Source organism: Daktulosphaira vitifoliae, unplaced genomic scaffold, assembly GCF_025091365.1.
Source record: "Daktulosphaira vitifoliae isolate Bord-2020 unplaced genomic scaffold, ASM2509136v1 Scaffold_2, whole genome shotgun sequence".
NCBI lineage: Eukaryota > Metazoa > Arthropoda > Insecta > Hemiptera > Phylloxeridae > Daktulosphaira > Daktulosphaira vitifoliae.
The window spans coordinates 12,651,610-12,666,987 of record NW_026099573.1 but is presented as its reverse complement, the minus strand read 5'-3'; the positions used below and the strand labels follow the sequence as shown (position 1 = coordinate 12,666,987).

The following is a 15,378-nucleotide window of genomic DNA, read 5'->3' as shown; positions in this document are numbered from 1 at the left end:
CTATTTATTTATGATACTCATTTCATTTTTAGTCATTGGGATTAAAAAGAATACTAATTTTGGTGATATAATAATTTGAATGCATAAAACATATTAATATTAAAATTATTTATTTATTTTGTTGCGTACTTTATACATTATAAAAAACTAAAAGATTTGATTGCATTGTGTTTAATGATTATTGTAGAGCCATAACTACATAGCAATTTCAATATATTAATATTGTCAAAATATTCTTACAAAATACTTTTTAAAATATTTTGAAGCAAATATTGTGACAATATCTCATAAATATAATAAAAAATATATTCTATTGAAATATTTCCATAATATGTTCACAAAATAATTTTTAAATATTTGTTTATGTATATTTTGAGAATATATTAAAGAGAATAAATACAGTATATTACACTGAAAATATTTCTACAATGTGCTTAAAAAATATCTTTTTAAATATTTGCTTATAATTATTATGAAAATATATTGATTAGAATAAATATAGAATATTTAACTCATAATATTTGTTGAAAATATTATCAATATCATTTTTTAAATATTATAAATATATATCTTGTTGGCCAACTGAGGTAACTTAAAAAACACAAGCCATCCTCTTTTCTCCCTTTAGTTAAATCTTTGGATGTTATTGGTATCTAGTTATATAATACTTATATATTATATATACATATTCCCAAATCTTTAATAAGTAAACAGCCATTTTCTCTAATAAGTATCAATTTTAATTAACCTAATTCAATTAAGCTAAGTAAGTCAGGGACAGTAAAAAAACCCTTGATGCTATTATTTGCAGGCCTATCGAATTAAAATTTTTTTAGTTTTATCAGCGCAATTATATCTTATTATAGTCCTGTCAAACTTAAAATCCCAAAAAGTTTTTTTATTATAGTTAGAATATATTTTTATATTATCAAAAATATAGGTCAACTTCTCACTTACAAGGAGCGATCATGGTGATGGGATCGCAGATTTTCAAAAAAATTATATAAAACTAATCTAAATTGAATATAAAGTTGTATTTACTTTGAATTTTTTTAAACGGAAAAAATGACTTAACAGACAAATAACCATTTGAACTGCCTTAAATAGCCTTTTTTAACCTCTCACAGTCGTAGCAACCTATAGGTCAATTGGTAACGCACGAGTTAAAGCACTTGAAGTACGGGGTTTGAATCCCGCGAAGTATGCTTGTTTTTTGCATATTTTTAATATATCCATAAAACATTTTAAAAATATTTTTTTAATAATATTTTAGAAATATACCTTTAAAATATTGTGAGAATGTAATATTCGCTGCCAAAGTATATTCCGAGAACATTGTGAGAATATTTCAAAATATTTTGATTGTATTCTACAAATATTTAAATATCAAAAATAAATATTCTAGGAATATTCTAGAAATATTTCATTGCTATGTGGGTAGCTGGCTAGACAGAGCACTTGTACAAAATAATAAATAACATTTTAATTAACCATAGGTGTTCTACAAAGTATCTCTCAACTAACCAGTCTGATTTCAATCATTTTTCGGAAGTGAATAATGCAGGTAATCGGAAGTTCAATTTACCTCATATCTATTGTTCAGTATTTTTGGATTTAGAATAATTGTGTGTATGGTTTTGGTGCATGACATAATGTGTGATACTAAAGAATATGTCAGCCAGGCACGTAGACATGAGTGGGCCTGGCCCCCATTAGATTTAATGTGGTCCAGGGCCAGCCCCCAAAATTTAAAATTCAATTATTTTTACGAATTATCAAAAATGTGCTAGGCTTTATATACATTGGAATTATTATTAATTTGTGATTAGTATTGAGTAATACAGTTATTATTATGGCTGTATTTTCATTTTTATATTCATAGAAAACGTTATTTGAAAAAGATAACGTTCTAGACGTAATAATAAATGGAATAGCAGTTACTCCAAACGTGGTTGTAGGTAAATTTTTTTTAACTTTGGTCCAAAAAATGATAACAAACTACCAACTATCTGCATTGATTAGAATCTAGTTAATTACAAAATTCGATAGAGTATACTATATGAAAAATTTTTTGATAAATCTTATCTTTAATTTGTTTCTTTTTTTGTAATTTTGTAGTTACAATAGATAATTTATTTGTTTTTGTTAACTTTTTATTTGCGTGCTCTAAATAATAGTAATAAAAATATGACTAAAAAAAGGCAGGAATTGTTTTTAATTTTAAATAAAATAAATTTTACATTGTTTATAATTTATATTTCTTTTAAAAACAAATAAACAAATTTATTTGTTATTAGTATTTAGATATAAATCATTTTTTCTTAATAGCTTAAAAGTTGAAAAATTAAATCAGCTTATGTTCTTATCATTATTTTATTAACTTCGATGCGAAGCTGAGAAGGTATTGGTTTTACTATGATGTTTTTTTTTATTTTTTTTTTTTGTTTCTGTTACCACTTTTTCTCAGACTAACCTAACCGATTTCTTTCAATGATACGTCAAAAGATCACAAATCGTATCTAGTCGAAGACATTACCCTCAAAAATTGAAAAAATTTCCTTCGTTCCCCGTCAATGGGAGAAACCCCTCAATAAATTACAAATTTAAAAATCGCTAATTTTCGAAATTTTTTCAATTTTTTTTACTTTAAATTGCCATAACTTTTTTATATAGATGCATGATATCGTTACTTTTCATTTGATATATTTTTTTTATAAATCTGACCCTTTACCTGTCCACGGGGGATTTAAAATGACAACTTTTTCACAAAAAATTAACTTTTTCCACTTAAATTTTCAAAATGTTCCGGAAAGTCTGACACTTTTATCTATATCGTAAATTATAGCTAATGTAATGTACTTTTTTATTTTAAATAAATTCGGACTTTATTTTGTCTTCACGATGAAAATGGCTACCAAATGCTATTTTTGTGTGAAAATTCTCGATTTTGTTGACTGGTGGTCAAAATCCGAACTATACCTCAAAGTCTCCAAAATTATCTTATTTACAATAAGCTATATTTTACGAGATAACAAATAGTTAAAAAGAATTTTATAACTCCAGTAACTAAAAAATCATTTATCTAGGTTTAGCGGTAGTCGAGTAAGAGCAACATAAATGAATGAAGACTCTTGAATCTCCCTGAGTGCTAATAAAGAGATGAGTAAGAAGGTGCGAGTCTTATTTAAATATTATACCAATATAAATATCATGTTTTATAAGTTGAGAAATAAATTACAACAAATACATTTTTAAAAATCCCGGCATAGTGGGAACGTGGCATAGTTGGGTCCAGTATAGATTTAATCTGACTTTGATTAAAATCACTATCATAAGAAACGCTTCAATGCAAATCTGTAGATAATGTTATTCCTAAGAAATTGATGGATAATTACAAAAGCAACATCAACTATTTCCTTAATTATATATAGATTAGTAATTCTTAGATTCAAAAATATAATATAAAATTATATATTATATAATTGTTACATTGAATTGTTTTCCAATTATTATTGATTTTGATTTTTAATATGTTAAAAGTAATAATTTTTAACCTACTTTATTTCGTCCTTTAAAGTGAAAGTTTATAATGAAAACAAAAATGAATATATTGCCATAACTTTTAGCTCAACTTAGAAGTTTGAAATTGACATTATTAAATAGAAAAAATTGAAATTGTTAAGATTAATATACAGTCAGGAAATTTTATAATTATTATTTTCAGTCAATTTATCAGAAAACTTCGTTTATTTTCATTTTTATCGTTATAGATCACTTAAATAAAAATCATAGTAATCATTTCTAATTAATTTTTGGTGTTTAAGAAGATTCTAAAATGGAAATATTCAGAACTTAATTAATTTTAATGATTTACTTTAACTAAAAGAAACAAAAAAAAAAAAAGTTGTTGAAAAGATTTACTTAATTGAGCATCTTATAAAATTTGATTATAATTGTAAAAATCCATCGCTAAATTCAGGTGAAACTAAAAATCATTTTTTTTTTTTAATTTATGATTTATATAAAGGCGCATTTTCCTTCAGTTTGGAATTTAATTAAAAAGTGTTATTGGATGAATACGTGAATGCAGCCATGCTGATAATGCAGTTTGGAAAATGTGATTTTTCTAAGTCGCACCCGAACACAAACTTAAAACGGAGAAAAGGTACACTACAAAAACTCTAACCAGTTACGGTATACGTCGAAAACGGAACAGAACACAATATCAGTAATCCATATTCGGCGGCGGCCTTATCTCAATGTCAAAGGCGGGGAGACAACCGATGACAACCGATTGTCATATTAATAGCTGGACGGCTGATATCGAGAGAGACACGGACGAGCGCCAGCCTAGAGCAAAAGGCGGTGCCGTGTCACACAAATAGAGTTGAAAAATTAATTAATTACAAAGTAAAATTATTTACTTTTGTAGTTGAATACTTTCATCATATCAATCTAATTCGACAATAAATACTTTAAAAATATTAGAAATGAATAATCTTGATTGTTTGTATGAAAAAAGCTGGTTAAGCTACTTTGAATTACTATAATTTTTTGAAAAATGTATGAATCAATACACATTTAAAAAAGTTGCTATTTTAAATCTCCCTTGTGAGTAGAATAAGTGTTACATTTTCAAAAAAATTATATCAAATGAAAGGAAATTACCTAAGGTTTCAATATAAAAAAATATTATTTTGTTTTTGTTGAAATTTCAATAAGTTATGGTAGTTTTAAATACAAAAAACATCACGATAGGAGCTGATTTTTTTTGCAAATATTACATTTTTTGTTTAATTTTAGTGGCAATTTACTCATAGACGAGTCGGGACAAAGAGAGACATAGAGGTGTCGGGACAATTTTTTTTTTCAGTTTTCAGTCCAAACCTTTAAAGGACGCAGTATTTCTGGAACATTTTCAAAAGTTAAGTTGAATAAGTTCTATTTTTATACAATGTTTCAAGTTTTGAACGCCCCCCATAAAAGGGGAAATTGCAAACATTTTAATAAAAAAAAGTATGTCAAATGAAAGATGTACTTATAATGTATTTAGAAAAAAAAATTTGTAATGACACATACATTTTTCGAAAAGTTATAGCAATTTAAAGTTAAAAATTTAACATCGAAAATCGAAAATTTTAACACAAAAATACCATTTTTTTAACTACGGCAGCCGTTTGTATGCAGAAGATAAAGTGTCGATTTTCAAAAAAATAATGACAAATGAAAGAAAAATATCTAAGGCTTTAATATAAAAATAAAATTATGTTGAGCTGTTGATTTTTTAAAAAGTTATAAGAAAAAAAAAATGAAAAAAATAACAAAATTTACCGATTTTAAAATTTGTAATTTTTTTAGAGATTTTCTCAATTTGCGGGGAACGAGGGAAAATTTTTAAATTTTTAAGAATAATGTCTTCAACTAAATACAATTTGTGATCTTTTGACGTATTATTGAAAAAAATCGGTCCAGTGATAGCTGAGAAAAAGCGGCAACAGACATAAAAAAAAACAATAAAACACATCATGGTAAAATTAATAACTTCTCTGCTTCGCATCGAAGCTAAAAGTATATGAATAATGTTTATATTAAATTTTTATAGCCTAAATGTTCATAATCATTTTCAATAACTTCATTACAAAATGTTATTATATTTGAATAAAAATGTTTATGAACAGGACCATCATGTTCGGTTGAAAAATTCAATTCATATAGTTTTTTTAATTTTAGAGTATCTGTTAAGTTATCTAAAAATTCACATCGAAATCTCAGGCGACTACCCAATTCACTACGCAAACCTTTTTTAAATTTCTCGTGGGACTTAGATAATTGGTCAAGATATTTTTTTGCTTGTATTTCATTAATCGTTTTGTTATATTCATATGGACCAATATTTAGAGCTTTTAAATCATAAAATAAGTTTGTCATAATAGTTGCTGGTACATGCAAGCAATTATGAGCATTCTTTATATTCTCCCAAATATATAATTTTTTTAGTATTGCCATAGCAGATAATAAGTATTTCAGCATTTTCACAGACAACGATACAAAATTACGCAATAGGTTTACGCAATCTACAGACTGTTTATAATGTATATCTATAGTACTAGGTATATCTTTTAATACTTCATTTCTACATAAGTTCATTATGTTTTTCAATGAACGTTCATAGTATTTAAGTATTTCGGCATACCTACACCTCAATAATTGTTCAAAATATTTTTCATTTTGCTTTAAATTTATAGAATTCACTTTAGTTTTGGATAAAGTACTCGCGTTTAATTTTTCACCATTTTCTAAGACAATATTAATATTTTTAAAAGGATCCTTAAAATGACGTTGTGAAAATAATTTGTTTAGTGCAGCAATCCTATGTTCGGTAACATCAACGTGCAATGGTAGCATAAGTCTATAAGCATAAAATTTTTTCATTGTTTATGATATTGTAATTTTAAAAAATTTTATTAAATTATTATTATTTTTTAATTATACAATTATATAACTTAAAAATAATTTAAATTGTTCTAAAAAGTTCAATAACAAAAACTTTTGACTTTTCCTTTATGGTGGACAAACGATAGATACAAATATTAGAAAAAATGCCATAAGGATTTAAGGTTTGTAAGGTTAAAGATAAATTGAGAATCAATATATATAGTTTAAACATAGCTTTTTTTTTAACGGTTTATAAGAGTATTAAGAGTCGTAGTGGTCTCCCCTAAAAGTGGAGGTTTATTAGCTATTGATACTCCTGACGGGTATCCCGAGAGGCGGATAGCAACTCCAATTACCGAACTGATCTTTTGCTTGGCAATTGAAGCCGCCCATGACTGAGATTTGAACCCAAGGCAGTACGCGTCAAGCCCTGCCGCGTTACAGACACAGACACACCACTCCTTAGTATATATATAATTGTTTTATAAAATTGTATTACATTATTTTTATTTTAAATACACATTAAAATTTCTAAAAAATTAAAAAATTTTTTGAACGGTTCAAGAGCAAAAACTTTCGACTTACTCTTTTTTGTGGATAAAACATGTAAGGTATAAACATAATAAACAAAATACGATAGAAAAATTTTTGGAGTGTAAATGTTTACAGATAAGTTTTTACAATAAATCAAAGAACAATTTTAGTTTTAATGATGTCATTAAACGCTATTTTTGTGTTAAAATTTTCGATTTTCGATTATAAATTTTCAATTTAAAAATGCTATAACTTTTCGCAAAATGTAATTATCAGCACAAATTTTTTTTTTCTAAATACATTATAAGTATATCTTTTATTTGACATAACTTTTTCAAAAATAAACAAATCCACATAATTTTTTTTTTTATAGATGCTTGATGTCATTACCTATCATTGGATATAATTTTTTTGTAAATTTAACCCTTTACCAGCCCATAAGGGGGATTCATAGTGACAACTTTTTCACAAAAAATTAACTTTTTCAATTTATCTTTTGAAAATGTTCAGGAAATACTGACACTTTTATTTATATTTTAAATTAAAGTTAATGCAATGTACTTTAATATGGAAAAAAAGTTTCGTACTTTATTTTGTTTTCATTGTGAAAATAGTTACCGAATGTCATTTTTTTTTGAAAATTCTTGAATATATATTTTACATTTTTAACATTATAATGCTAGAATTCCTGATATTACCCTACTAAGTTGTATAAAAAGTATTGATAATAAGGTACTCTCGGGTAAAGATGATGTGAAAGAAAGGTGGAAAGAGTATTTTGAAAAATTACTGCATGAGGACTACCTAGATGAGACACTAGAGAACATCTCGTGAAATGATGGACTGGTACATTTAATTAGTGAGAAAGAGGCGTGGGAGGCTGTGGCATGAATGAAAAAGAATAAAGCAGCGGGACCAGATGATGTGCCAGAAGAAATATGGAAAATATTAGACGGTTTGGCATAAGGTGGTTGAAGGAACTTTTAAATAAAATCTTATTAGAAGGGAAAATTCCAAATAAATGGAGGAATAATATTGTGGTGCCAATATTTCAAGGTAAAGGAGATATATGACAGAGTACCGAGAGAGGTTTTAAAGTGGGTATTAATGATAAAAAGAGTCCCGAAGAGGTACAATAATATAATAGAAGATATGTATGATGGCACTTGTATCAAAGTAAAAAGCGTAGGAGGAATACCAGAAGGTTTTCGTGTAAGAGTAGGAATGCACCTAAGTTCTACTTTAAGCCCTTACTTATTCTCTATAGTGATGGATGAAATTACTTGAGAAATACAAGGAAAGGTGCCGTGGTGCATATTGTTTGTTGACGATATAGTGTTAATATAAGAAAATAGGGAGAAAATTAATCAAAGGCTAGAGATGTGGAGATCAGCTCTTGAAGAAAAAGGTTTAAGAATAAGTAGAAGTAAGAGTAGAGTATATAGAGTACGAGTTTGACAAAAGAGAACACGAAGTACGTGAAATGAAGAGGTCATTCACGATAGGCGAGGATGTATTGGAAAAGTGGAGAGTTTTAAGTATTTAGGATTAGTTGTGCAAAAGAATGATGGTATTGTCGAGGATTTAAGACATAGAATTAAGTGCTGGTGGTTGAAGTAGAGAAAAACATCTAACGTCTTATGCGATAAAAGAATTCCTATGAGGTTGAAAGGTAAATTCTACAAGACTGTAGTGAGACCAGCTATGAGGTATGGTTCAGAGTGTTGGGCGATTAATAAGAAAGTAGAGCACAGATGAGAATGCTTAGATGGATGAGTGGAGTGACTAGAGAAGATAGGATAAGAAATGAGTATATAAGTGGGAGTATAGGTGTAGTGTCAATCGTGGATAAGATGAGAGAAAATAGACTTAGATAGTTTGGTCATATTATGAGGAGAGGATCTCACGGTAAGATGACTTATCGTCTTACCCAAGTGATGTCCAGTCACGGCTGCTTTAACAAGTACTTACACCGTATGTTCAAAGCAGCCGTGTCGACGTGTGACCACTGTTCGGATGGCCCGGGAGAGGCTGACAGAAGCGGGAATCTTTGAAGGCTCTACGTTCCGAGTCGGGTCCATGGTGGACCTGATGTTGAGGAGTCGGGAGGCGTGGTTGCTCGTCCAGGCGTTCGTCGAATCCAGCTTGTTAAAGAAGGAGGAAGCGGAATGCCTGAAACAATGGTAAACACGCCTCCCGGCACAGGAGGACCTGAGGCGCTAGTTTAAGCTGTAGCTTAGGCTCTTATTTTTGTGTTTTTTTTTGTGAGTTATTTTGCCAATCCTCCTTAATGGTTCCCGCTCTGGGATCCGGTTGACGGGAGGGGGCCATACCACGTTGCGAATCAGCTCTTGATTAATTTCGGCTGATTCATAACGTGGTGGTGTGAATTATTAAGACGACGTGGGCCGCCTTTAAGTAATGCCTAACAGCAGTTCCAGGGTGGCCCACAATAAGCCGATCGATGAAAAAAAAAGGGCAATGTCTTCTACTAGATACAATGTGTGATCTTTTGATGTATTGTTCATAAATATCGGTTCAGTGAGAGCTAAGATTGTGAGGTAAAAGACACAAAAAAATAAATAAATCATAGTAAAATTCTCAGGTTCGAATTGAAGCTAAAAAATGTCTTTAGTTATATTGAATTAAATAAGGTTCTTTTAAACAATATCCAATTTTGAAGAAAAAAAAATTTTATTATAATTTTTAAGGCACAACGAATCTTTGTAAATGATGTTAATTTAAAAAAAAAATTATTGAAAGTAATATTCTTGTTTTAAATTGTACTACAGAAAATTTCATTTTCAACTAAACATTTTTCAAATAGTTTAATTATATAATCTACCAACAAAAATTTTAACTGTAATTATTTGGGTTACTTCTCTTTATAACCGAGTCTGTGGAAAGTTGTTCAAAATAATGATTTTGACAGTGATACATTTTATAATCTTTTGACGTATCGTTAAACAAAATTGGTCTAGTAAGAACAGCAATAATGTGTATACAGACTTAGGAATAACACGGCTAAGAAAAACAATTGTTTTTGAAGTACGTTTTAAAGCTAAAAATAATCATTATAACCTTAATACGAAATCATTTAAGTAATTATTAACTTTACCCGGGTACAGTTGGATGTAATAATTCTTGAAATCCAAGATTATCATTATCATATTTGAGAGCTTCATTATAAAATATTATGAGATCGTCATAAATAAATTGAACAAAACTTTTGTCTAATTCTTGCTGTATCACATATTTATCATTGTACTTTTTTAGCAAATATTTATAAACAATATTAATAGACATATTGTTAGCTGTATCTAAAAATTGAAGATTATGAACCATATCAGTTATTGTAGCATGGAAATGCTTGATACTTAAAAGATCCTTGCATGCATTATTTGTGTCAAAATCACCATTGGATTTTATGTACGTAAACGTATGTGGTTTTGTTTTTAATGAAGTGTATGTCTGAACAATATAAATCTCATTAACTATAGTAATTGGAGCTACATATTCATGAAATATTAATTTGAGTTCTAAGTTTTTGATAAATGATAAAATATCATATAAATTTTTAAACATAGTATTTGAATTACAAACAACATCTTCAATTAATTTTGTGCATTTAATAAATTTTTCAAATAATTTTTTATTGTAATAATTTTCACATTCGCCTATCATCGTCGTAATGTAGCTGTCATATATTTGCAATAATTTGGCATATCTACAGTTCATTGAAATTACTATGGAGTTGAATATTTGAGCATTAATATCTATTTTATCTAATGATATGTTTAGTAATTTTATAGAGTCGTCTGTTATATTTTTATTATGCCATAAATTTAATTTCTCTTGAAGTTGGTGATGATACACAATGTGACTTACTACTTCAACTAAATATAACTTCAAATCATAATAAGTACAATAAATTGTTAAAACATATTTTAAACTCCATAAATTTAAAACACTAAAATAAAATTTTAGATTCATTTTTACTACACAACAGAAACAAAGTTTAATATAAAATCAGTAAAAATTTAAATAACAGTATTACTATAGTATTCACCTTATTCTAAGACAAATTTTATTTAAATAAGTAACAATTATTAGTTCATACAACACTTACTCAACGTTATTTTTAAGTTTTATGACTTTACAGTATCATTATTTTATTTTTAAATTTTCAACATTATAACGTAACACTTGGTTTTATATTGACGTGTCATTTTATTGGGACCGTATACTTCAATACAGACGTTCTTACTAGACTTACTTTACTTAACACTACATCAAAAAATCACAAACATATATAGTACAATATAACAGTTCCAAAATTTAGATCAATTCTCTTCGGTCTCGGAATAAAGAGAAATGTGCAAAAAAAATTATAATTATTGTAAACTTTTTGGTTAAATTAGTCGGTTTTGAAGTTCCGGAAATACGGACACTTATATATATATTAAATGAAAGCTTATGTAATATACTTTATTTGAAAAAAATAATTTGACTTCTGGATATGTCTTCATTGTGAAAATTACTACCGTATTCAAAAATATGTTATTTTTGTGTTAAAATTCTGGGTTTTGTGTTTTATTTTATTTTAAAATACCTGTAAGGGGAGTACATTGATTTTCATAAATACTATATAAATCAAATTGTTATAGCATAGAAAGTTAAACTTAATTAAATCTTTTTGCTTTTTTGAAGTCAAGAAAAATAACTTTGAAATTCAAACTAACTGAAATTGCAATTTTTTTTCAGTCGATGGAAACGATGTACGGTTGCCGAGTCTTACGCGCTTGGGGTACAAGGTTCCAACCCGCGTATAGCATGGAATTTTTTGCATTTTTTTCTTAAATCTTTTTAAGTTAAAATAAATGTTCAACTCATTTGTTTTTTATCAAATTTCAAGAAGAAATTTCTTATTCATATTAAAAATATTTTTACTATATTTTAGGTTTTAGCTTTGATGCACATCTGAGAGGGTATTTCTTTGTGACTATCATTTATTTTTTCTGCTCTAACTTTACCTATTTTTTTCAACGATATGTCAAATGAATGAAATTTGTATCTAGTTGAAGATATTACCCACAAAAATTGAAACAAAATTCTAATTTATTAATTAAACAATTACTTATCCCATGTTCTCCATTCAGACAATTAAAAAGATTCAATTATAATGTTTTCTGGAGTATATTGACAAATCACATACGATATGATAGGTTTCAATTACAAAATTAAATCATTTTACTGTGTAATTAAATAATTTTTTTACTCTATTTGTGTGTGCTACTAGTGAACTATAATTTTCCAAATTTTTTGTTAACATGTTGGTATATAAATCATTTCTAAAAAACCCAGCACAGTGGTATCGCGGCACATTGGGAACATGGCATAGTTGGTACATGTATAAATAATATCTGACAGTGATTAAATTCATTATAATAAGAAACGCTTTGATGCAAATCTTCAGATAGTGTTTAATTCTAAGAAATTGGTGGATAATTACAAAAGAAACATCAACGGGTTTTCAAATCTAAAAAATGCATATAGAAAGTAGAACTTTTTCAACTTATTTTTTGAAAGTGTTCCGAAAAGTCTGACACTCTTATATATATCTTAAATTAAAGCTAATGTAATGTACTTTATTATGGAAAAAAAAAATTCGTACTTTATTTTGTCTTCACGGTTAAATAGTTACTGAATGCTATTTTTGTGTGAAAAATCTCGATTTTATATTTTTAATTTTATAATGCTATAAATTATTGAAAAGTGTATGGATCAATACAATTTTTTATGAGAAATAATATTTATAATTCTCTTTCATTCGACATACTTTATCTTAATCAGGATATAAAAAAGGAAACAGGAGATAATTTGATTTTGGAATAACTCACCAATTTTTTAAAATTAAACACTGTCTAAAAATTTGCATCGAAGCGTTTTTTATGAAGGTGATTTTGATCATTGTCAGATATCATTTTACTTGACCCAACTGTGCCACATCCCCATTGTGCCACGAACCCCCTATGCTGAGATTTTTAATAATATTATTAATGTTATAAATTAGAAGTGATTGAAAAAGTCTAATTGCACATTTGAAACACATAGCAAAATGTTGATTTAGAAAAGTATATTTTTGTTTCTGATGAAAGTCCCTTGTAGTCCAGTGTATAAAACTTATAACTTTGTTAGAAATAAAAAAAATGTTTTATTGAAAAGTATTGCATCAAGCCCTTTAAATTTTTGTACGCGTTAAAAGTAAAGAAATATACAACTACCTTATTATTTTTATAATATTTCTATAAAAATTAGAATATTAAATTATTGAATATCAATTTCATACTAAATTTAATTACTATAATTATTATTTATTCATAAATTATAATTATAAATCAAAATACTAATTGGGATAAAATTAAGGGAATAAGAGTTATTGTTTCTTTTGAAATAATCTAACAATTTCTTAAAATTAAACACTATCTACAGTTTTGCATCGGAACGTTTCTTATGATATTGATTTTAATCACTGCCAGATATCATCTATACTTGTCCAAACAAGCCACTTCCATACTGTACCACGACCCACTTGTACTGCTATTGTTTTATTAACTTTTTTGTTGAGAAGCCAGTAAAATTGAATTAATAAACTCAAATTTTCACAAAATGTCTATTATAATGAATATAATAAAATTAAAAGGGTTCTCATTAAAATGTCGATGATCAACTTTTTTTGACCCATCTTACTGTATATTATATGCTGTACTGAAATTTATAAAAAAAATCATGTCCTTTATTTTTATAATTTGGGTCATTCCACGTGAAATCACCTAATGTGTGTGCTGGTATAGTTCAGAAATTTATGAAATTTATATCATAGACTTCTTAAAGGTCATTGACAACAAAAATAATATTTTTTTTTTTTTATTATTGTTTTTTTACCAGATAGTGCATTTTTTATAATTAAAAACATGAAAAAACAGCCTATGTTCTAGAGTCTATAACTTCACATCCAAATAAGCTATCATTGTGGAACTAGCACTGTTTTACTCATATTAAATAGTACTTCAATTTCATTCTTAAGTTTATGAATTTTGAATTTTTTTGAACATCGAAATTTTGATTTAAATTTTTTAAATTTTGCAGTATTTTAATAGCAAAATTTGAAGGTCAAAAAATTTTTTAATTACAATTTTTTTTTTCTTTTTAGAAACTTTTAGTTATATTCTTTTAACCCATATCATATTTGAATCGGTTTATAATTTTTTTTGTATCGTTTTACGGTCTTGAACACGCGTGGTTTGCTGAAAATAGCCAACTTTATCATCTCATTACACAAAAGTGACTGAACGAATTTTTTTCAAATTTACATAGTACTTACCTTTAGGCAATTAAAACGTCTGGTGAAAATTTGATGATGGAGAAATAATTTTAACGCCACTTATAGAACTTACAAAATTTACAATTTGCGTATTATGGAAAATCCACAAACTACGTAATTTTCAACATTTAATTTTTATTTTTTGCATTTATTCTGCACGAAAATAAAATACTACATACCTTTGTAAGCAACTATTTTTAAAATTACTGTTCTTGTTTAGTACTAAGGAAAGTATAATGTCGATGGGTTGTCTTTATTATACATAGGGTATTAATTTTATCATATTACTTATAGTGACTTTTGTATCAATTTCTTCATGTAATATGACAATGTTAAATAGCATTTAAAACTGGTTATCTATTTTTATTAAATATAACAGGATTGTCCATATAAAATGACAATTGTGTTTCACCGAGCAGTCAAGTCAATGTGTAACTTTTATTGTTGTGACTAGTAAATTGTGTGTTAATAAAATCGATTTTAACTATTGTTTTAGATTATAATTAGTTTAAATTTATTATTATGGAATGCTCAGTCGGTATAGCAGTGAACGAAGAGTGTCACAAATCGGTTTACGGTGTTAATAATCAATTATTATTAAATATTTTTGATTTTTCTAATGAAAACCAACAACTCCTTGCTTATAGAATAAACTGTTCTTTAACTACAATTTGTGAGTATCACAGTAAAAAATATTTAGATTATTTTTATTTTGTGTTCGGTAGAAAATGTTCTGATCCATTTAATATACATAAAATAACTGTCCGCAAAGGTCTAATTGAAATAAAACTACAAACTGTTCTTGAATATTCAAATTTGGAATTAATACCTGGAAAGGCCTTATGTAAAACATGTTTAAAACGTTTGAAAGATTCTGCTGATTACTTGAATATGAGTGTTGAGCATGAAGAACCCGTGTATGAGTCTATAGAAAATAATTTAGAAACAATAAATAACGCTTGTAACAATTTAGGTATATCACCTATTGCATTAAAAAACTTAAGTAAAATTCGCCGACCAGTTAT

At 27.1% G+C, this 15,378-nt stretch overlaps 3 protein-coding genes across 7 annotated transcripts in view; 1 reads left to right on the top strand and 2 right to left on the bottom strand.

Moving 5' to 3' along the window:
• The window catches only part of LOC126900031 (uncharacterized), a 238,638-nt gene that overhangs the window by 28,944 nt on the left and 194,316 nt on the right, over positions 1-15,378 (bottom strand). The gene's annotated exons all lie outside the window — the stretch shown is intronic.
• The window catches only part of LOC126900025 (uncharacterized), a 105,448-nt gene that overhangs the window by 55,984 nt on the left and 34,086 nt on the right, over positions 1-15,378 (top strand). The window lies entirely within an intron of this gene.
• On the bottom strand, positions 4,996-10,986 carry LOC126900034 (uncharacterized). The gene is made up of 2 exons (XM_050675409.1): positions 10,088-10,986; positions 4,996-6,409 (listed from the first exon to the last, which is right to left on the bottom strand). Exons 1-2 carry the CDS (start codon positions 10,960-10,962, stop codon positions 5,584-5,586), a joined length of 1,701 nt encoding a protein of 566 aa, XP_050531366.1. The 5' UTR covers positions 10,963-10,986; the 3' UTR covers positions 4,996-5,583.